At 48.1% G+C, this 24,534-nt stretch overlaps 1 protein-coding gene across 1 annotated transcript in view; it reads right to left on the reverse strand.

The window, feature by feature from the left end:
• Positions 1-23,827, reverse strand: part of ss (aryl hydrocarbon receptor spineless) — a 140,106-nt gene extending 116,279 nt beyond the window's left edge. The window contains exon 1 of the mRNA XM_089567731.1: positions 23,332-23,827. Coding sequence (XP_089423857.1) covers positions 23,332-23,387 — 56 coding nt within the window. The 5' untranslated portion in view covers positions 23,388-23,827. The remainder of the gene's footprint in view (positions 1-23,331) is intronic.
• Between the last annotated feature and the right edge of the window lie 707 nt (positions 23,828-24,534).

Here is a 24,534-nt window from a genome sequence, read left to right on the forward strand (position 1 = left end):
AGAGTCACCGCAAAGGACAATCAATTTCGAGCACAAAGTGGCCCAGAGACGCAGCTACAACGCACTGGGCATTGTCTCCACACATCCGCAATACGGAAACGCACTCGAGATGTACCAGCATTATTATTATTTTTTTTTACCGCAACCCCCAGCCACGTGGTTAAGCCTGCCTCGTACAGAACGACGGATTAAATAGCGGCGAAGCTGTGTGGCTGATGATTCTACGCACGAACCGCTCATGACCCGTGCGTGATTGGATCTGCGCGTGCACTAACTACGTGCTGGTTCTGGCCAAACAGGCTCACTGATGGCATTGTGTTCCGTTGCATGACACGCATTGAAAAGCATGAGGGAATCAAGTTGCGTGCGACCCGGCAACTGCACTGTCAGTGCAGAGTTCACTCGGAGCCGTGAGTGCTTTCCAGCATCATGAGTGGCTGCGTGGCAAGAGGCTAAATGCAATACAGTCTCGTCCCCTGCAGTTTAGTTTACACGAGTACAAGGAGCATGTATTGCTTGCTTGCAGCGTTGACTACCAGTGCTCGGCCTCTAATGTAATTGTGAATGACCTATTAAGGCTCTTCCACCACTTCTGAAGCCGCGGTTTCCTGAAGGCAAGGGTCAGCCGCAGCAGATTGGCTGAATAATTTGCAACTTCTCATCACTATGTGTAGTGCGTTGTGTAGGAGTTGAGTTTATTTTCTACTCCAGAAAAAGTTGTTTGCCCGAGGTCGTTTTTGACGCCGCTCTTTGGTTCGTTTGTTCCTGTACAAACTACAAAGCTCTTAATCTCGAACAGGAAGATGACTGCAGAGGACATCGCCATCACTGCGTGCGCAGAAGCGATGAACGGAGATGAGGTGAAGTCCCGCAAGGCTTAGCGCTTGGGGGTCGGCTGGAAAAGTGCTTCGAATGCCGGGACGTTTCATTGCGCTGGGGGGCATGCCTGCGGCTAAATATTGGGCTAATCGCACGCGGAGACAGATCGCTTCCTGGTTGCCAGACAATCAGCTCCTCGTCAACACTGGACTCTTCTCTCACATCCTCGATTGCATGCAGATAGCGGACTAGTTAACGCGCAGTGGTGGTGGTCTTCCGGTCTGACCCTAATTCTCGTTTCGGCTGAGATTCCCGCCCGTTCACGACTGCGGAACACAGAGGCATGGATGGCTCTGGGCGCCAAATAGACAGCGGCGATTGCGCGCTTGCTCCAATGTGATGACGGCATATATCGCCACAGAGGGAAGGCACTATCCGTGCACATGAATATACGGAGCGATCTATCTCCTCCTAATGGTGGCGGTGATGAAAAACTTTTTATTAGCAATGCCCCAAATCCAAGGCAGTTCCTCCTAAAGGCAAACGCAACTCGCACTCTGTATAGACCCTTATGCAATATGGGAGCGACCGTGATGGTTGACTTGGCAGCGGTATTTATTGATGAAAGAAAACAAAATAGTCGCATAGTTCACGGTTAGTTGCATGTTTCGCACTCCATGAAAACAGATAATTCTTCTGTAATAAAATTCTATAATGTAAATGCAAGCGACGTGCACATTAAAATGCAACATAACATTGCCGTAGTTACGCGAAAGTGCTAAGGTGGATGTCCGCGATTGTTCGGAATTCATGACCGGCGAAAGAGCACGGAAAATACGTGGACGCAGAAAAGTACAGGAAGACACAACGCTTGTGCAATGCACTTTTCTTCGCTGTTACGTCGGCCATGTGGAGCTGGTATGCTGGTACGTTCTCGAGGATATCCGAGGACACATGCGGGTGTGCCTTTATATGGCGTCCATTGCTTCGCGTCTCCGTGTCGTTCACGACGCGACAGTGCATGCAGTGACTCAGCAATTTCTGGAACGGGATTCATGTACGGCTTCTGTCAAATATATACAGTCCACTGGCTTTTGGGTTTGCATCTGGGCCGTACAGTGAGGCTCTTGTTGCATCGTCAGCATTCAAAATCTCATGATAGCGAAAAGAACTCCCCACCTCCCCACTCAGTCGAAGTTTAACAGCCCCACTGCAAAAGCTCAGAAACAAAGCCCTTGGTTTCTATATTTTTAAAAAAGGCTGCACATGTAACATCGATTGATAGTTTAAGTGCATATGTCTTGTTGACTATATATAGCAGGGTGAGACCATTGTCTCGTTGGCTGCCATAAGCCTGGCCAACACTCACGCGACCACACTTAGCGCTCTGTCGTGACAGACAGCCTGTAGTGAATATTGCTTATGTGGCCTTTGAGGGCACTGGCCTTCATGGGCAGTGTAAATTCGCATCTCTATACAGAGTGTGAATGCGAATGCGAATGTGTGTGTGTTGAGTCCTCTCGGGCTCAACTCCGTCACCACCTTGACTGCCACTCCATATCTACCTAGTGTCCACTCTTGCGGCAAGTACCACAGCATCCTAATTTCTCTAACATGTTTGCTTTGTCTGTACAAAGGTCGCAAACAGACGAAACAACCTGGCTAATTAGCAAATCACCCGAATTATTACTATCGTTATACGCTTATCTACATTCACTGCAAGACAAAGGCCTCGTGAGACTGACCGCTAATAAATTCTGCCCTGCGTCTGCTGCCACCACCCAATCCACAAAACCTATAGACCTAATATCATCCGACCACCCGACTCTGACATCGCCTCCTTCATTTGCCTTCTTTTGGAATCTACTCCGTTTGCCTAAGGGACCATTGGTGGTTCCTTCCCTTCTCATTGCATGCCCCCGTGCCCATTTCTTCTCTTTAATCTCAACTGCGATATCGTTAACTCTTTTTAGATCTGTATCAGAAATGCTCTGAGTATAAAAGAACAAGACGATATACGACTGGACGAAGCGAAGGTTGCGTCAGCACGCCTTCAGTACTGCCATCGGCCAGGGAGATTGGCTTTTCTTCGAAGACAGCTCATGCCGTTTACTCAAGATAAGGATCTTACACATGCTCTTTGATGATTTCCCTTTTCCTTTATATGTCCTATAGTAGATATTAAAATTCAGTTGATAGTTGCGCTTCGTCTAGTCCTGTATCGTCTTGTTCTTTTCATACTCAGCGCATTTCTTCTACAGATCTAATATCCAACACCAACTAGCCCCACTTGTCGCATTGCTAGCTCAGATATCAGTAACTCGCCTTTGTTCCCTGACCCACTATGCACTTTAATGTCTTCCTGTCCTTAAACATTTCAATGAAAAACAAACGTTACTAACCCATACAGAAACCTCAACGACAGTGTAAATACTGTCTATTGACTTTTCGATGAATTTTTTTCTTTTTTTGAGGATTAACGACAGACTAGAATCACGCTACATACTAGAATCACGCCGTGTCGTTTCCCGCCTATGCTTACTTCATACATTTTATCACAACACAAGATCACGACACCCTCTATTAACCGCCCCACTACGAACGTCACGGTAACCCGATAGCACGCATCAGTAGCCACACGTCTGCTTGCAACAACTCATTCTTTCCCAACGCAATAGCACTCTGGAATTCACTGCCCCCGCCGCGGTGGCTCAGTGGTTACGGCGCTCGGCTGCTGACCCGAAAGACGCGGGGTCGATCCCGGCCGCGGCGGCCGAATTTCGATGAAGGCAAAATTCTAGAGGCCCGTGTACTGTGCGATGTCAGTGCACGTTTAAGAACCCCAGGTGGTCGAAATTTCCGGAGCCCTTCACTACGGCGTCCCTCATAGCCTCAGTTGCTTCGGGACGTTAAACCCCAATAAACCAATTCACTGCCTAACGACAGCGCTTCATGCACTGATCACAAAACATTCCGCGAGAAAATAAAAATTCACCTCGTATAGATTTTGATCGCTTCTGCGCACTTTGTAGCGAATATTGTTTAATGTATCTTTGAAGAGTGGTTTATCGCCTTCTGGCGAACCCTGACATGATCACAGCCTCTATTATGTTTGTTTGTTCGTTTTTTTGTTATGCATGTCAACATCACTTCCGCCGTTGTAAACAAATATGCCCCCCCCCCCCCCCCCCCCCCCTCTTATGTTATGCCTTCGGGCCTTTAAGGAAACTATAAATGAAATGAAATAAATGAAAAGCCAAAGCGGGTTTCTTCAGCGGCCACACGCGTCGGGCAGGTGCGTCGGTCGAAAGATGGCGTCATAATGGCGCAATCTGACGGCGGCACGCGGCCGGCCGCACACACCCACCGGTGCATGCACGGTCCGCTGCATGCCCAACGAATGCCCTCCCGGGCGCGGCAGGGGGGCGCGATATAGTGCACTGCTCGTGTAAACACACGCGCGGTACCCTCTGTAATTACATCTCTTAATTACGCGATGTGATGTCGCCATCAGTGTGTGTACCCCGCTCCCCTTTTTCGTCGACCCAGATATCAACTTTCGCGCCTCGGTTGTTCGCAGGGAGCGAGCGAATGCGCTGCATGTGTTAAAGCTGGCTATGAGTCCTTGCTCTGAAGCTTCCTGAGAAAGATTGAGGGCCTCGTTTAAGCAGTCGCGGAACAGGTTGTTAGCGGTACAACCTTTGCACAACTGCCTTTAAGCAGAGAGGTGAAATTGACCTGTCCAACGGGGAACTTAATGTGATAATTTCGCGCAAGTGGCAATAAATCTTTAGAGTTCACTAGAGGCTCCATTTTTTTTTATTTCTGGGACTTTCGTTTTTCTTTGTGCGTGTTTTTGTTTTTTTCGCAGTGTACACGATGGTCTTGGCCCTTATAGAGCACAAACGCAAACTGACTTAGTGCCCCTTCGGCAACAGCACAGTGGCGGAAAAGAGAACTGATCAGAACTTGAGAACAGTAAATATTGCAAGGGAACAAAATTGTTTTGCTTATGCTCTTTAGTTCCAGAATTTGTCGTTAATGCATGAACGACAAAACCATAAAAGAAGAGTACCAGAATCGAGCTTTCGATCTCATTCTGCTTAAATGCCGAAGATTACCATTTGGAAGAAAAAAAAAAAACGCACACACCGAAGTGAAGGTTGATCGGAAGAACGAACTAAAGCAAATTAGACGAAATAGAATAAGTTTCGGTTAGGAAGAAAGCGTCGCGAGTTGGGGCATTAAGTGGCCGGGCTCGCATCGAGTTTGTGGGCGAACTGTGCAGACAGCTGTTCGTAATACATTCAAACCAAAACGCCTTGAAAATTAAAAGTGGCGCCAGTTACTTTTTAAAACCAAGAATTTGCGAAAAACAGGCACATTGTCGAGAGCACACCAGCTTTGCGATCGTAAATTGGCGAACTCGTAAAATTTCGTTTGGTAAAATGGAGGCAAGGTGTTTTGGCCTACACGCGTTCATTACAAGCCCTCCAGAGAGAGACCCGCTTCACTTACACCAGACGAGATCGAGAGCTAGGCAGGTAAACGGTGCGTAATGAAAGTAATGTTTTGTACTGTTCTAGTTTGGTTTGGTTTATTGGGGTTTGACGTCCCATAGCGACTCAGCTTATGAGGGACGCCGTTGAAGGGCTCCGGAAATTTCGACCACCTGGGGTCCTTTAACATGCACTGACATCGCACAGTACATGGGCCTCTAGAATTTCTCCTCTATCGAAATTCGGCCGCCGCGGCCGGGATCGAACCCCGTCTTTCGGGTCAGCAGTCGAACGCCGTAACCACTGAGCCACCGCGGCGGGTTTTTCAGCTCTATATGAAGTGCACACAGCGTGTCCACGAGAGTTAATCATCCCTGTATGGCTTCATATCCACATACTTATCATTTAGGTACATTCCGTAAATGCTGTAATGTTTATAGCTTATCATAACACTCTGGCTCATGTGCAAAAAAAAAGAAGATGAATTTTGCCGATGCGGCTGCCAGTTTAAAACGATTGGAAACCAAAACTATGACCGACTGAGTATGTAACTGGTTACTTTAAGAAGGAGGAAGTTGTGGCCATTAGAATGGGGGGCTTCAAAACACGGCGAAGTTTTAATGGTGATGGCGGAAAAGTGGGGTAAGATGGTCGCGTAACGTTTCAGAAGATGAAAAACTAGACACCAAGAACCAATCGATGTTGGCAATGTGTCGGTAGTTTACAGCGTTCTAATCTCAAAGAGACCGCTCTCATCAAAAACGAAAACTTGTAGAAGCTAGAAAAGGCCAAGAACAGAAATACGCCACCGGCCGATTTCGCAAGTGAAAAGCATGCGTCGACACTGATTTCACAGTGCGGATCTCAGAGGCTACACACACAACAGGCTCACAGGCTGTTGTTATTAGCCTTTTAAAAGACGCTACACCGCCATTAACATCGAAACGATTGGTAACTCGTCGTTTTCGTCAAAGACGTCACGACTTTGAAATGGCTTCAGGGAAGATTTTTAAATCCAATTTTCTCGCCGGTAAATGCGTCTTTTGCTGCCGGACAAGCGTCAACATAGTAACAAAGAGCTATAGAATCATTTTTGTCACTGAGAACACTAACTGGAAGGTGTTGCGCCCAGAGTTCCTTCAACAGGGCGAATGCAATGATTTCTATAACGTGCAAAAAGAACCTCTGAACCGCGACATTCATATATGTGGCCGACAGAGGAACCACGGAAAACCCCCAGGTTCAGTTAAAACTTTGCTGCGGAAGGGGAGGCACCATTTAAGCGATAAAAAATTCACACTTCGGGCGCAAGTCTCCGTCTAATCTTCATGGTCGCGCTCCAGCTCTCACGGTGCCTGCAGCAGCTAGTCCACATTCGCACTTGACAAAAAAAAAAAAAAAAATGACAGTGGCTTAGCGCAACTATGCCAGGATATACGTAGCGAGAGGTACAGTCTTTGTCAAAAGTAACCAGGCTGCACGTTTTTCTTCATAGTCATATATTAAAGTTATTATGTCAGCCCTCAAGCTCTAAATCTCTGTATGGTAAGGAGAACCCCTGTTCTCAACTTCAAAGAACTTTTTGATCTTTAGGGAAGACGTGAGGGCTCTGTTATACGAATGAGAAGCAAAGCATTGAGCCTGGTTACTTTTGACAAAGACTACATATATCCCTGGTTGTCTAGTTATTTTGCTTATCGTCATGGCCTACACCGTGGTCATGGCTATGTGTTAGACATTAAAGACGAGATCTCTCTCTCGGTCGGAGGCGAGTGGCGCCGGCAGCTGTGACGTCACTCGGCTCCTCGCGCATGCGCACAAGTGGCGCCGAAGGTCCACAGCGAAACGGCGAGACTGCGGGTAATGCAGCTCTCGCTACAAAAGTTGTAGCATGGTGGCGCTTCACTGCTGCCCATTCCTGAGATGGTGCCGTCGGGAGACGACGTAGAAGTGAAAAATAGACACGACGCTTCGAGCCCCCCCCCCCCCCCCCCCCCCCCCCCCACACACACACACACACACTACATAAACGTGTAGATGGAATGCGTCTATACTTGTCTAAGTGTACGTGTTCCAAAAGAAAGCCCAACTCTGGTTATATATATATGTCGATAGAAGGTGAAAGAAAGGAAGAAAACCAGGGGGGGGGGGGGGGGGGGGGGGGGGGGGGGGGGGTAGGCAGGAAAGGCCGATAGCAAAGCATGCGCAACGTGTAGGAAGGCAGGAGCGAGCGACGCCTCTAACAAATGGGTCTTAATCCGAGAAACGCCGAGAGACCCGGGCTGCGTACAAGCGATATAAGCCGCGAATACGTCGCGCACCTATAGCTTCGCGTTCATCACAACTGCATCCCCGCGAAGTGGGCGCGCGTTCAAAGCCTCCCTTTCACTCGGCTTTATAGTGCGTGAGCCTCTCTTCCTTTCTTTACCAAGTTTTGTTGCGACGGACGTGGGGGCTAATCTGCGACGCCACCCCCTCTTTATTACTCTTGTATACGTTCTTTCTTATTGGTATTTTGCGCTTGGATCGCTTTTCTCCGGCGCCATTTGTTGCCGGCTGCGGCAAGAAGCGCGGGACGGGCTTCGCGGAGGTTGTCCATCCGTTGACCGGATGCACCTCGATTACACATCGGCAGGCAATGGGGCTTGTGTGTTTCCTATTCACCTTCAGCAGGGCTCCGGCAGGTTTGGAGTTGGGCTAGTGAGCACTATAGCTAAATTCCTGGCCGGGGCGGCCGTATTTCGAAGATTAAATGCGAAACACTCATTTATCAATGTTTCGGTGCACAGTAAGCAGTCCCAGGTGGTTCAGCTTAATAGTGTAAACATAAACAACCTAGACATGTAACAACGTTGACAAAACAATGCTATTTTTTTTTTTTTACCTCGGAAAGCGAAAACTTAAAGTAGCTCATCGAAATGAGTATGGCAAGAAATTTAGTCTTCTTTTTTATATTATCTGCCCTGACATATTGATGATAATTGTCGACTGACTTAAGCTGACTGTAGACGAAAGTTTGGGTGGGCAGAAGAAAACAATAGTATTTCTCAATGGTGTGTTTTATAGACCTTGGGATGCTCCAGAAGACCATGCATGAACAAATTTTCCCTGCATTCTTAAATGGTTTTTCAGAGAGGAGCAGGCGAGAACCTTTTGGCACATTCATCTGCAGAATGTAAGCTAAATATAATGGTCCTGTTGAGTGCTTGGAGCATTCAACGGCCCGAGAATTCTTCTTCCTTCATCCCTGCAGTGAACTCCTGCGCCGGTGTGTTGTAGGAATTCTTTTCGATCGATGCTCTTCTACTTGTACCGTTGCTTAAGCCAACTGGCGGATCTTGTCCATAACGGGGTCTTGACGTCGCTTGAGGCAAATGGCGATAAGAATAAAATGATATAGAATTACAATAGTGTTTATAAGAACCTCGCCCTTCTTTACGATCTTTGTTTTTTTTTTAAATCTTCACCAGTGTTTATATCTTTTTTCTTTCCCAGTGTCTACCTTTCTCCCCACCGCAGCTTCGTTAAGATGTAACAGATACAACGGCATTTAAAACAATCTAAATAACGTACAGTGTTATGCTTTACTTCTAACCTAGCGACGCGTAATTTCGCGGCTTACGACCCTCGGCCATAGCCTTGTGCACGGCGCCTTGACGTCATCAACGACGGGACACCTTGGAGCTGCCTCTCCTGTGAGGGACCATCTAGGAAAGAAACACCGACGGCGTGGGTTGGCAAAAAAATGCCTCCATTTGTGACAGGGAATGGGCGACGTCCTCATGAAATATGAAATCCGCGCGCAGCGCCTGCGTTCTTTTGTTCTTCATTCTTCGCTGCCTGCCGCGCATCGAATGCTCTCAGTTCCACTCCTGCAGTAGCTCTGGCGTCCTCGGTGCTCCCCTCGCACGCCGAAGCACCTCCGGACGACCACCACGTCTTCTGCATGCTGCCGCAAGGTCCCTTTCTCCTCGTTCCTTTCTCCGCGCCCTCCTTTCTCTCTTTCTTTTGCGCAGGAGACATCGACCAAGCGTCGACGCCGACGCCAGGGGATTAGCGAGATATCGATGCCTGGAAACCGAGTGCCTCCTCTGCCCTTCGCTCACTCTCCCATTGCAGCACACGCGCAACCGCATGTACAGGGTGTGCGCTCCTTTCTGGACGCTCTTCTCCATCTGTTCTCTTCGTGGTCTTGATAGTCGCCGCGGTGGAGAGGGGGGGGGGGGGGGGGGCACCCGCGCTTCTTAACGAGGACGGAAAGATGAGCCCCTCCACGCCCTAAGCAGAAATGATGCTGCAACAGGATTAAGTACGGCACTCTATATGTGGTACGAGAACTGTCCGAGAGAGTATATAATACGTGAAAGGAAGGGCGATCATATGCGCCCCCCCCCCCCCTCCCCCTCCGTACGTGTCTTGAGAGACAAACTGCTCAGCGCGCTATAACTAACCGCATGCACGAGTTCATGCTTTGTTAACCAAGAACGAGCCACGTTACGTAAAAGAGAAGGGCCGATTACCAAGCGCCCTCGTATTAAAGCATTCGCGCGTGCGTGCTTCTGCGATTAAACGCGCTGTTAGGTAGGCAGGAAGCAGAGATGAGGGAACTTACAGACTGCGCAGAATTCTACCGCACTTCACCTCATTATTCTCATGGTGTTTAAGCGTTTTCTGGCTTATTATTACGTTGTTATATTCAGAGATGTAACGGGCGATCACGTATTGGCTGCTTGTTTATGAGCCGGTCATGGCAGGTTTGTAGAGTGGTGCGACGGAAATGAAATGCGACATATCTTCGTGATCCCAACTCCTAATCACCTTTTAAAAACTTGTTACTAGTAACATTCGTTTTTTTTTTCCTATAGCCACACTCTGGAGGCGAATAGAGATAAACGCCTTCCCTAACCTGTACTCGTGAAGCCTCATCCACTCTTCCAGATACCACCCGGCCTGTCTGTGGTGCGGCGGTAAGCCCACACTATTCCAAATTGCGCGGAGTAGCGTGAGGAAACCATACCACCTAAGGACATCGCAGACATATTACGAGCAGTGGGAGGCAGCTGGCCCTCACTATCAATGGTCTGGAAGACCAACGTCGACTATCCGACGGGTCCAGCCATTAGCGCAAGCCACCCGAGTCTTGAGCTAATAAAGAGTGCGCCCACCTGACTCGTCCAAAATTAAAAAATAAAGCTTCATTTCTCTCTCTCTTGTAAAAGCCTATTACACTGACGTGCTGCATAAGATTAGCACGAGCGGTGAGAGTAGAACCGAACGCAGCAGGGACAAGTTAAAGCATAAGGACTCGTTCAACGCGCATATACCTGTAGACTTGCATCTAGCGGAAATGTACTCTCCTTGGTGATCTAAGCTATCATTCTATACGTTCCGTTAAATAAAGTGCAAAGGAAGATGTAAAGTGAATCGCAGCACAGCCCGGCCGTTCTCCTTACTGCATGCAGTACCCTTTGAATCACGATAGTTTACATAAACACAGACACCGCTGAGCTGCTCAGCAGGTATACTGCAGCACGACCGGAAAATAGTTCATCGGTTTTTTTGTTACTGGCTTCCTGTCGTTGTGGCGTAACCATGGTTACATTGCCTGTATATCAGAAGACGATCATCTTTATCAGGTAGTGTTCAAAAAGGCGGCGAAAAGAGTATATTATATATAGCCACAAAATATACCCTTCAAAAGGGTATTGCATACACTGCTCATTGAACCACACCGTTCTTCAATGAAACTGAGGTCTAAATCAGGCGTTCTCAATCTTTTTAGTCTCGAGTAACCACAACGGTTTACAAAAGACGTTGAGGAACCTCACGCGTCTTTGATACTGTCGCTTCCTGCTTTATAAAATGCGCGTAAAAAGGACCAAGTAGATGTAAAGCCGCAAAAAAAAAATGTCATAGTTCAATTAATTATTATTAGCTGTATTGTGAAACACTCAGATATAAGTGGTTACAATATGATTCGTCCAAAAAAAAAAGTAGATAAGGGGAAGGTGAGGGTTGAAGGACGCACACAAGAAGCTCTCCACATAGTTCAAGGTCTCTTCGGAGCCAAAGTTTGAGAGTCGATGCTTTAACACCTGGTCTGAAATATACAGAGTACAGCATGGAATAGTTTGCGTATATATCTAAGGCAGTGCTGGCACTAGCACTGAAACCCAGAGCCAGAGCAGCGAAATGCTTCGCTATGTCTAGTCAGTAACCAACATGCCAATGACATCAACTCTCTCAACGCCACCAGCCACCACAGAGGTCCTCATAGTCCATGGTGCCGTGGTTAGGAACTCAGCAGCTTACTGGGGCACCACGACAAAATTTCTTTTTCGCTTGCAGGTAAACACTGATAGCTGCGCGGGCGGCCGCAGAAAGCGGTATAAGCACAATTGCTCTCAAGCGCGCGAGGTAATTATTGCCTAACTTCAAAAAACGGCCTCTTACATTTCAGCGAAGAGGATTCCAGGCGGAACTTCGATGGGTAAAAAAAGGCGAGGTCTCCATACCACGAACACCTTTCCGGGTGGAAGCGAGATGGCGAACAATGGTGGACAAAAAAAAAATAACTGCAGCGGCAAAACAAGTCAAAGGAAACGTCATTTACGTTTCTGAGCCCACACAGCTTTTTCGAAGAAGAAACAGAGAATACGAAGAGCAATGCAGAACCCGTAAGGCTCTCCGCGAGAAATTTACTCCGTGAAACACTATAAAACCTGTTTTTTTGCGATGAAGAAAACTAAAGAAATCCACTGCTCTATTGAGACCCTCCACTCTCTAACCACTCCAACGCCCCCTACAAGAGTCGCTTATTAATCCGTCCCTAACGCAAACGCCGACATAAAGATAACTTTCAAGCTCCCGACTAAATCGACGTGGGGTCTGCTCGCGAGTTACTGACGTGACTTAAAGCGTCGTGACTTTAACCGCCCTATATCGCTCATACAAGTTTCGAAAACGTCTGTATACGGGTGAGAACAACGTTTCAAAATGTGTCGGGCGCGCTGTCGTCCCCGCCGAGAGTCTGCAGCCACGGCAGCGAAATGCAGCTCGGCAGCGAAATGCAGCTCGGCATTTGTCGCCATACAATGCCTGGCAATCAGAGACGGCCGGAACGAGCTGGCGGCGACGTCTGGGCGGTTCGGTTTAGCCGCGAGCTCCTCAAGATGACACGTTGCCTGCTCAACGCAATGCCCCGTGCCGCGCGAAATTGCGTACGCAGAGCAGTAATTCCGGGCTATCTGGTTGTAGCCATCGGCCTATATACAATGTAGGCCTTCTTGGATCCTTTTCTAGCATTTTCTTCTCGTCTTACACCTTGAAGCAAAGAACGCCTTTGTGCCACGCCATCACACCAGTGCGTAAAGAGCGATGCGACTCCATGGAACTGCGCAACCGCGCTCGTGACTACAGCTCGCTCAGCACATTGACGATGTGTGACGGGATGAGGAGAAGACTACATGGTGCTGGAATGGGTGTTTCTTCTGCCGCTCTCTTCAACGGCGAAAACCTACGAGAAGTGCAGTTCGCTGTCGCCCTCTCCGGTGGCTCAGTGGTTGAGGGGTTCATTAATTTCACACAAAAAACAAATATAAAAAAATATGAAAGCAATCTAAAATCCGCACGCTAGTTGAGGTACAGTATAATTAGTGCTAATGCAGTAAAATTATACTTTTGTAGTGACCAGATGCACACGGAATGCTTGATGCATAAAGTAAATACAAAACTCTTTAGGAGTTTAGTCCCAATAAGTAATGTTCGAGCTCTTTAGAACAACGGGACGATTGTTTATATGCGGCGACCTATTCGAAGTCTTTGTAACCACTAATTGTAGTATTCGTTTCCTGTGCATGTTGCTTCTTTGGCGATAAATTATTGCTTTTTGGAGTGACTCTTCTTGTCGTGCGACTTAATCTGTAAAGCAACGAGACATGGAAGCGGGTCCCTTAAAAAAATATATGCATACGTTTCGGTGCTTCTGTCATGGTAATTATGGAATGGCAGTGTTTGCAGATTTCCAAATAAAGAATTTGTGAAATGAATGAGACCAGAATCGATCAGTCGATAAAACTCCTGAAAAGTTTTGTAACTAAATGGTAGAACTTAGATACGTCTCACAAGTGAATCTTTTTGCGTTCGGCTGCTGAATCCGAGGCCGTCGGTTCAATCCCCGCCGCGTCTCCATGGAGGCGAAACGTAAAAAGCGCCCTTGAGCTGTGCGATATCAGCGCAGGTTAAAGGCAACTTCGACAAAATTTTACTTTTGTTAGAGTGCTTCGTAATGTGCAGGGCTGGTTATAAAACTAATTGCAACGAAGTTCTAAGCTTTCTAGATAACTGGTGCTGTTGTAACAGGTGTCCAGAAACATCTGCTCCGTATGCGTCGTCTGCTACATGTATCAGATGACGCGTGCACCAGGCGGCGCCTCGCTTAGTTAGTAAACTTAGCGGATATGATGCAGATAAAAAACCGAAAGATCTTCTCAATCGGGGCCCATCGAGAGTGAACGGATTACGGATGGCAAGTAGTGAAAAGCTGGAGGTCTAACTACGGCTTAGCAGTCCCATGTTTGGTATTGCAGTAAAATATACAATTCCAGGCGCGATTACTGCGCCGAAACGCTGTGTAGCGCTCTGTAGCGCACGAGCGCACAAGCTTGCTCGTTTCGGAAGTACGGCAAACAGCAAGCGTTGTGCGGCATATATGACGTGGTGTTTTGGTGCGGTCTTTGCCTGATTTAGTCAGAATAAATCCAAAATCTTCATCGTCTTGAAGATTCCGGCCAAGAAACAGTGTTCGCAACAGCTGCACATGGAAGCCCCATTCGTGCGATCACAAGGCAGCGCGTGCGATTAATTATCGCCTATTAAGGTTGCCTGTATAAATTTCATTGTAGGGAAACTTCGTGAAACAGCCAACAGAATTCTGAGTATAACAATCATAAGATAGTAAGAGTAACAATTTTTGTCTCTTGCTCATGGGTATACTTTGCTCATAGGAGCTCGCAAACCGGGCCCTAGGCACAGGCTTATGAGAAGGCGGAACCGTCACTCTCATATTATGACATATTACTGGAACAATGCAGACTTAGTCGGCGATTATGCCCCCGAATTCCCAAATCCTAAGCAAAGGAAACGAAGTAGCCATCAGAAGCCTTCAAACCTATACATTTCATAATCCCTACCTTATAAATAAAATGTACCCCACATTATACGATTGAAACTGCCAGGTTTGCTGCGAAATAGAAGTAGTGCACCCCATAGAGTATTTGAAAATAATCCAGACATAGCGAGCATACAAAACCCGGGCCTGAGCAAGTGGAGGACGTGCTGTCCATCTCGGACCCAGACTGTCAGCAACAGCAGGCGGAAAGGGCCAGGAGAGCAGCGTCCTCCAATGGAGTCCTGGACTAGGTATTTCAACCACATGGCCTTAAGGATCCCGTTGAATAAAGTTTTGTTCAGTGAACAAGAGGGGGCCTCCCTGTTTGAATGCGTTCGTTCGCAGTGCTGGAAATTCATGCGATCGGAGTTCGCGCCACTCACACTACACAGTTCTCATGGGCCGTGACGTACAGTTCTTTCTTTAGAGCTGTTCTTTATTGTAATCTCAGATATTCCAAGAACAAGTTGCATTTAAAACAGAAGGTAGAGACAACATGACACTACTCAAAGCGCTAAGGTGTGTCTGCTATACGGTGTAATACTAGAATTGTACAAGGCTCACCTTGATCCATCGTCACTTCAACCATTAAATATGACTTGGGCTAGCTCCCGTCCCAGCCGTCCATTTCTACTGTAACCCGTGCGAAACCGGACGATCCGTGCATATTAACGTACAAAACTAAACGAAACGTATAAGGTTTGTGAGGTGAACCTCAGTCATTGTAAGGGAACGGCGCAACAGCGGTGGAACATGCACAAGACAAGCGCATACCAACTCGCCCAGATTTCTGCTTTGCTCAGTACTCTATCCGACGTTTCCACGAGAGGACCTCTCTTCGCCAGTGATAACTTTCAGTTATTTCTGAAGTAAGGTACTCCAAGTCCTCCGTGAATATTGAATTATCCGAGTCAATGACGAATGGATACGTCATTCTGTAAATACAAAATGTTCAAAGCATCCAACCATACATCTTATAATGTATCTCCAATAAATTCTAATAATAACAGATTTTCTTCCAACGACAGGTTTTCACTGCGAAAAGAACGAACTAATTATGAAACCTTCGAAGCTCCATTTGAAATGACCTGCCAATAACTACAATAGGAAACAAAAATAACAGAAATGGAAACGATTTTTGACACACTGTTGATGTTATTTAGGCTTAGTAAACGAATGATAAAATTGCTTTGCTCGCATTAAATTAGTTTTTAGTCTCGTTGTAGTTATTTTCGTTTCTTGCTGTAATGTTCTTTTTGTAAATTAGATACGGAAAGAAGTCAGGCTCCTATGCAGTCTCGCGCTGTGGGACTACTTCCTTCATGTTTTCATGCATGTAAAAACTCATTACCAAGCAAGTATTTTTTATGGACTGACTGCCTGTTTTAATGATAGGCTGATGATTTGATTAGGCGCAAAAACTACATGTAAAAATCGCTTGGAAAAGTACCAGCTTATTTTCACGAGCGAAGATCCCGAGGCACCACAGTGGGTGCGTTGCAGAACGATGCATGGTTGTCAGATAGGCGTATGAGGACTCGGGCACGAACTATTGTGCTAATGGAAACTGGTAAGGTATGCGAAATAGTGCATGGCACGCATTCACGTGGATGACGTCATCTGACGGACGTTGCTCGTTCCGGTATCTATTCGACTATTACCAGAATACTTAACCCTTTATGACGCTTTGTACAGAACTGTATAGGTTGGTAACTCGCAGGTTTTCCCCAGAGTGGGCTCTAGCTAGCACTAATTTTCATTTTTCAGAAAAATTTTGCTTCCACGACATTGCAAATCGGCTGTTTTTTTTATGCCAACTAGCGAACGCAGCAAGAAATATTTCACCAAACACTGAGCTTGGCACGTCTTCCGGCATTTCCTTGCTGAAAGATTTTGCCACTCGTATTAGACTTTTTTCCCCTGCTTTTCTTGCATCATGCGCATTTTCGAAGTACAATATAATTCCATGATCCCTAGGGTGCTGATTTCGTGAATCCTTCTGTTTTACAATCACTCTTTCCAGCTATTTTTACAATTTGTAAGATATTTTGTATGTGTGCGCGCAAAAAAAAAAATAACTGTTGGTTTTTTCACTTGGACAGCTAACGAATTAGCTTTCATGAGGCCTTATAATCATATCTGGGCCGAAACATATGCGTTTGATTCAAAATGATAAACGATCCCTGAATGAGTTAAGCAAAGCAGGAAGTACCAGGTATACATGAGCGCCATTTGCAGCGAATTTATTATCATAAAGCGCCGCCGTAGATGGTAGATGGTGGGCCGATTGCAAGACGCGTTCCATATGACTAATTTACAATAATAATTTTTTTCGGTGAATATATTTTGTAATACACAACCTTAATATTGTTACGCGGCGGCCAGCCGAAGAATGAGGCGTGGTGAACCATGAGCCAGAGATGATTTAATGGCCGCTGGCCTAGCGCGAGCGCTCCGTCCCGCGCCACTGCCAGCTTCTTCGTCACACTACCCGGGGCCTCCGAGCGATCGTCCCGATCGGTGACGAACAGACGGCGAAATGGCGATGGTCTTGAGTGAAGGATCGAACAATATGTAGAAGATGGTGCAGTGCTGGCCGCCACGATGAGAAAGATGAGAGAATGAGCCCCGGTCCACGAAGCATCCGGGCCGTAGGGTGCCAGGAGCTGACGGCCGATGTCTCTGGACGCACCGAACGGCAGAGGCAGGGGGACGGTGTCTTCATGTTTGGGTCTTGGGTCGGTGGGGTCTTCGGTCGGTGGGGTCTTGGGTCGGTGGGGTCTTGGGTCCGTGGGGTCTTGGGTCGTCGTGTCGTGTGGTCCGGGCGGGGGACGGGGCTGGGGTGAGCGTCGAGGTCTGTTCAGGTCGGGCGGGCTGGGGCACGGCCGTGCGGCGCTGACCAGGTACTCACGGCCGACGTCCACGGCAGGCCCAGGACGCCGAATCTCCGTGACCAGGATAGCGATGAAGAGACCCCAGCACCTCACACCAAATGTTACGCGGCGGCCAGCCGAAGAATGAGGCGTGGTGAACCATGAGCGAGAGATGATTTAATGGCCGCTGGCCTAGCGCGAGCGCTCTGTCCCGCGCCACTGCCAGCTTCTTCTTCGTCACAATATTAAGTGTTCTTTAGGATGGCTTCAGTCTTGGCACAGGAATAGCTTTGGGCTGCTGAGCGCAAGGTCGTGAGACCGAATCATGACCGCGGCAGCCACATTCTTCGATGGAAGCGAAATGTAAAAACTAGCGCTGTGCAATGTTAGCGCCCGTTAAAGCACCTCAGGTCGTTTGAATACGGAGTCGCGCTCTGCGGCGACTTCCTCTACATACCACTCCCTTGGTTTCGGTGACTGCTGACTTCCTTCATCCGTAATTACGAGGAGAAACGCACGCCATTGGCTTTATATGAAAGTTTTAACCCTTTATAGTGCTCGGCTGCTGATCCACAAGACGCGGGTTCGATCCCGGCCGCGGCGGTCGCATTTCGATGAAGGCGAAATTATAGAGGCCCGTATACTGTGCGCTGTCAGCGCACGTGAAAAAACCCCAGGTGGTCGAAATTTCCGGAGCCCTTCACTACGGCGTCCCTCATAGCCTGAGTTGCTTTGGGACGTTAAACCCGAATAAACCAAACCAAATCTACATACCACCCCTTTAGGCCCCTTTCATCCCTTACATCATGGCGCGGTTCAGATTTATTAAGGTGTCCCCCAAAAGTAAGGCAGTTTATGCACTTTCTCTTTCCTCATAAATTTATCGGCGGCTGCCGCTTCCACGCCGCAAGGAAAATAATTATTCAGCGAGCTGGCTGTTGTCGTTGGGGACAACACCAAAAGCATTAGTGAACATGCGACATTTTGATCACTAATCGAAGAGTCTCAGCCCTTCCGTTAGGTTTTATAAAAAGGTGCTAGCTGAAGCGCTAAATTATGCTCTCTATATATGCAATTTTTCAAGAAGAATGATGGATCAAAACTTTCATTGAAGCTCTCAAGCCTCCGGCACCGAAGCACATGTTGCTATGAGTGGGCAAAGTCGCGCACCGCTAGGTTTTATTGGCTCTCAAATACCGATGCATTTTCTGTACGTACACCTTCAAGACCGGATTGCCCCGTTTGTTACCATTGTTCGACTGGTCAGTAAACTTCTCTTGATTCGCCCGCTTTTGCCTTTGCCCCGCAGTGGGCGTAGTCAGGCTGATGATGATGCCTTCGACCTTGGCATCGCGCTTTGTCGCTCTGGCTCATTTCACGCCCTGAGAAGTCGCCGCCATTAGCTGCTCCGCTTCCATCTGGATAGCGTGCTCGGAGCCCAACATCTTTCCAACCTGGGCGCTGTCATATTGTTTCCGGCGGCGGAACCGGTTTCTAGCAGTCCAGAGAGGAGGCGTTTCGCCGCTTCCACCGTGCTAGCGGGAGGTGCCCACTGCAGTCCAGGGAACAATATGGCAGCGCCCAGGGAGCCCTTTTTGGAAAGGTCTATATATTTCTCTCTTCTTTCATGCCCACGTTCATCCCTTCCCCCAGTGCCCGGTTGAGGTGCCCACCGAGAAGTGACGAACTTACTCCGCCTTTAACTTCCTGAAAAAGAAATTTTATTTGATGCAAGCAGGGAAGCGCATTCGGGGTTCTTCACCACGTTCGCTGCTGAGCAGCGCTCGCCTGCTCAACTTCCTTCAACCTTGGAAAGGTCCGCATCTTCACTATGTGGAGCAGGATACTTTCTGCTGAGTCTAGTGTGCAACGGTGAGGTGTGCTAATCTCAGCAGTCAGTGTACACCGTCGCGTCGGCTTTTCACTGCCCTGTGTTTTGCGTGTACAACACTCGCGTATACGGAGGTTTTGGTGCGTGCTAAAGCGCGTCAAGGAGCCGAATTAAGTCCGAAGCCCTCAGCCACGACATGCCTCTCAGACCGCGCGCGCAGGTATACCCGTGGTATACCCGTTTTTTATAAAAAAAGGGAGCCCATATTTCATATTTTCTTTTGTACCAATACAGCTGAAGCTCAAGGCTTGAGATAAGCAGCCAAGCGGAGGCAGGCGTCCGATCAGATGCGGCGGCTAGGCATGCCATCGAAAAAGATCGTCGTTATCGACGTATTGAAAGCTGCAGCGCGTAGAATGCGTTTCGCCTTTCATTATATAGATGCGGCTACAAAACAGCGATAAATTTGTGGTCTCAAACATTTGATATATGAACACATAAACTGGTCACAATTCGTTTATCGCACACAATTAGCAGCTAGGAATTAACAGTTATAACCTCGCACAGATTTCGCCGATAAACGCGCCATGGATGATTCATATGCATTTAGCATTTGTGTGTCGTGCTTCCATAAAGCTTTCGGTAAATGTTGTTGTTGTTTACCTCAGTAAATATGGCACATATCCACGCGGAGGCATTGGTCCAAATATATCGCATATGTGGACGCCTTGGAAGCCCGTATCGATGTCAGTTTATGAAAGGAATGTATGTTCCAGCGATGGAATGATGGCAGTGGCTTGAATAAGTCTTTGCATTCCAACCATCAAAAGCTCGCTGAGTGCGTTCGTGTTAGCCGAACCACCGCGTATGCGTTGGTGCTACAGGCCTAAAACCGTGCGCCACTGCACAGACGATGACCTCAGCAACTTTGCCATCTCATCGCGCGTTGCTTGGGTAGCCGTAATAAGTCTTCGGGTGCAGCCTTTGTCAAAAGTTAACAGTCCAAGAGATTCGCTTCCAAGCCAGGTAGTGGCGCTCTTAGAGAATCTCTGGAAACGCTTGAATGAGTGAGGACGAAAGTTACTCTCACCTTCAGCTGATTCTGAACGCTTGCGATGCATAAAGAGTTACGCTGCCTAGCTCGAAGCAGGCCCCGTTTGGGTTATATTCTTTTAGCGAAGCTTGTACACACAAAGAAGCTTATTTAAATGCTCGCAAATGTACGTGAGACGTCAGTAAATCGGGCGCGTGATTAAAAGCTAGGCGCTGAGCTTTACGTTGCCTGTGGACCCTTCCGCGTGGGTATCAAAAAGCCCCAATCCCAGGCTTCCCATTTGCGGCGAAGTGTTCAGCTATCTCAGTCGATGGTATATGTCAGAGCTTCCCCCTCTTAAAGTGAGGAAACAGAGCAAACGGCAGAAGACCATAATGTGTTTGTTAACTGCATGCGGTAAACAGAGTAATAGTTTTGTACAAAACTGAACGCTGTTGAAAAAAGCAGCCGTTTTTCTCTCAGTTCTTTCTTCAAAGTTCAGGGGTTGGACTCCACAAACTATAATGTATAGAAATCTGTGCATGCTTATATAGGATGCACAGTGCTTTCCGCCTTTTATACCCACATAGAACGTGACATTTCTGCATTATCAATATCGCTCCGGCCGCTGTAAAATGTTGCCTGTCTGCCGATGTGCACAAGTGTGGCCTTATGCCATGTTCCACACGCTGTGTATGCATCACGCTGTGTGTGCATCTGCCGACTGCTGGGGGGCTTATACTCAGGCAAGCCGTTGTGCACTGCATACAGTTGTACTTTCAATTATTGATGTAAGCGTATTTTCCTGCCGGGAACTACTATGCTATCCCTGAAGCCCTTTTGCCTTGGAGACAGTGATCTAATTCAGCCGAAGCTTTGCACACTCGACCGTGCATGCTCGCTCATGGACCTGCGCCGCGCGTCTGCGGTGGAGATCGAAGCTGCCCCATACAGTGAAAAACACATGCATGGGCGATTCCAGGTGCCAAGCGTCGAGTCATGCGTATTTTTACCACATATCACATGCCGATACACACGAATTGCACGTGCAAGGCTGAATCGCGAAAGCAGTATAAGAATCGAAGAGGGGCGTCTTGTCTGAAGATGGGAACTCTACGCAGAATCTGCAACGATAAAATATGCTCTGCTCTCTGCGTGAGTGAAGCTGGCCTCACTAGGAAAGTAAGGAGTGGAGATGTTCCACTGAATTCAAGATTGGGTGTGTCAGCCTATAGAACTACACAAGCAAAGCAAGAAGTGGAAATGTTCAACTGAATTCAAGATTGTGTGCGTCGGTAGAATTTTTCAAGGAAAGGAAGTGGAGTTGTTAAACTGAATTCAAGATTGAGTGTGTCAGCCTATAGAACTACACAAGGAAAGCAAGAAGTGGAGATGTTGAACTGATTCAAGATTGAGTGTGTCGGTAGAATTACACAAGAAAAGCAAGAAGTGGAGATGTTCAAATGAATTCAAGACTGGATGTGTCGGTAGAATTTCTCAAGGAAAGCAAGTAGAGATGTTCAACTGATTCAAGATTGAGTGTGTCAGTAGAATGTGTCAGTGGTGTGTCAGTATAGTGTGTCACAAAGAAAGCAAGAAGCGGAAATGTTCAACTGAATTCAAAATTGTGTGCCGGTAGAATTACATGTACCCGAGACATGGCAAAAGTAAGCGGTTAACGCAAACCGCGGAGGCAGTAACTCGAAAAGGATCATTACGGACAGCATTTGTGCAGTGTTTGCACGTGTGACGTAACACACATGCGATGGCAACCTAAAGAGATGGATTAAAGTGCCAGTTAGCTCGGGCGACACTTTCAATTCAGCTCCGCTGAAAAAAGTTGAATTTGCATTTTATGCAAATAGAAGGCTGCGTGGCTAAGCAGGGGAAGGGCGCAGTGCTTTCAATCACTCGTGTGTAAACAATAAAAAGAGGCAAATCCAGCTGTCATCAAATAAAAGCAGTAGCGTGTACATATGAGTGCACACATGTGTGTATGAACATAAGCACACAATTCAGAGATGAAAGCCCGCTTTAATTTTTCGGTGTTATCAAATTCGCATAAAAGAAAACTCGGAAGCAATAGTGAAAAAAAGTAACACCCAAAGCAGAAAATATTAAGCTGTACAAAAACAGTCCCAGAATGTCCAACTCTCACATTTCAATAAACACGCGAACACACGCGTGCGCACATGTATGTCTATATTCTGGCAATTTTTCTTGACGTCGTGTAAGCGTACCGTGGCACGCACGCCGTTTTTGTAGCTGCCTGCGCACACGCGATGTCTCGTCACGTAAAGCTCGCGCACACGGGAGCCGGCCGGGGGTCGCGTGATTCCGTGCGACTGGAAAGGCATGCACCGCCCTCCCCCAAACTCCGTTATACCTGCGCTCCCAACACCTCTCCTTTTACGTGAATGAACGTAATTTCTGACCCCTTCGTCGTTCACAGCCCCCCCTCCTGTCCGTGCACACTCGATACGCACACGCATCGCCGTACATGTACGGGTTCCCGCGCTTTCTTGCAAAGTTGAAGCCGCAGGCATGCCACGCATACACTGTCTTGCACGCGCAGCCCAAGGGTGTGACGTGGGGCCCAATGATCGGGCTCGCGAGCCATGCACGCAACCATCCGTTGGTCACGTCACACTTTCTCGCACGCTCGCTTCTTTCTTTTTGTTTTCATTTACACGCGATGCTGCCGTGCGACAATCGGTGGCAGGATGACGTCACTTTGACGTAGTCTGGACGCAGTACCACGATTTCTGATGAGTGGTACGTATTTGATGCGCCGGACGACATGCCACTTACGGATCTTTAAAGAGCATGACAAATCGGTTCCAGAGAGCAAACTTCGCGCCAACGTTATTCAACGCGTGCGAAAAGAGCATTGACACAGACGGAATTCCTCTCTTCTCTTTACAAACATGCACCTTCAGCCTCTCACCATTTTGTTACCCGTTGCTTTGCAATGGCCGTGATATTTCGCACGTCGAGAGAAACCAATGCGAATGTAAAAATTGCCTATGAAACACGTGACCAAGCAGAATCGCGTGTTCTTGAAGTAGCGCAGACGAGAGTAAATATGACATCCAATTCCGACTCACCTTTTGGAATTTCGGCGTCGCCGCTTCGTTGCGTACATCGCACTGAGGTGGCTCATGTTGTCCCGAGAATTCGGCGCTCGTTGCAGCGCGCGCGCGTCTCACTGAAGATGCAGACAGACGAGAACGAAACAAACAAACAGAACAAACGAAACCGCTGCGACGGGGGCACAGCTCTCGCCGCGGCGGTGGTCGGGGGCACGTCGCCGATCCCTCGCCGCAAACCGGTGGTCGAACTGGCGGCGTCCCCTGCGGTCAGCACGGCGGCGGTCCCATGTCGTCGTCGTCCACGGCTCACCACAGGAGATTCGACGAGCACAGACAACAACGCGGTTTGCGCGGACTACGTCGGCTGCTTGACAACGCGGCCGGAGTCACACGGGGCTCCGCTTCGCGTCGCTAGCTGATGAACGGCGGCATGGCGGCGTCGGCGGCGGCTGGCGTACGCGACAGGACACACGGGCGGCGGGCGCCTGTCATGACGGTGGGTGGTTGCTTCTTTGCGTCTTTTCGCCCCTTTTCGCACGCAACGCAGGGCGCCGACTCTGATTGATGGCGGCGGGCCCCGCTTCCGAGGGGGAGCGCTCCGCAGGCCCCGCCTCGTCTGGCGCCCCGAGGAAGGAGGCGCACCGAGGCTCGGCCAATCAGCGCGGGGAGGACTCGCTGACGCGTGGCGCCATCTGCCGGAAATGTGGGCAGACTACTGTGTCGCTCCCGTTCGGCGCTCCGTGCGTAGTTTGCTTGTGGCCGCTGGACTGATTGAACAGCGCGCACATACGAAGCACTCAGTAGCGATGTCGCAACGTTGCGCTCTTTCCGCCGGCTCCTGGAATTCTCCAAGTCCATGACTGAATGCGGTCTGCCGGCGAAACTGTCCATAGTACGCTGTGTATATTTGGAACTTCTGCAGATCTTGTACTAAAATTGCTTTATCATGTAACATAACATATAACGCTTTGGTAGCACAGGTTATTTCTTTCGAATGTAAATCCGGGTAAATAAGTCTGCTCGGCATATTCTACTAACTCCGAAGCTTCTAATGACATGGACATTACATTTACGTCGCGCGGTGTTGAGGGAAGCTTTAATGAGTTTTAGCAATGAACACTTTTTGGGCAGTTCATACGTCTCGAGAACAGACTTTGCGGGACGCGAAACAAGCTCCTATGTTCTTTAATTATACATTGTGTTCGGTGTGCCACTGAG

Source organism: Amblyomma mixtum, chromosome 2, assembly GCF_055824585.1.
Source record: "Amblyomma mixtum isolate Tamu chromosome 2, ASM5582458v1, whole genome shotgun sequence".
Taxonomy (NCBI): domain Eukaryota; kingdom Metazoa; phylum Arthropoda; class Arachnida; order Ixodida; family Ixodidae; genus Amblyomma; species Amblyomma mixtum.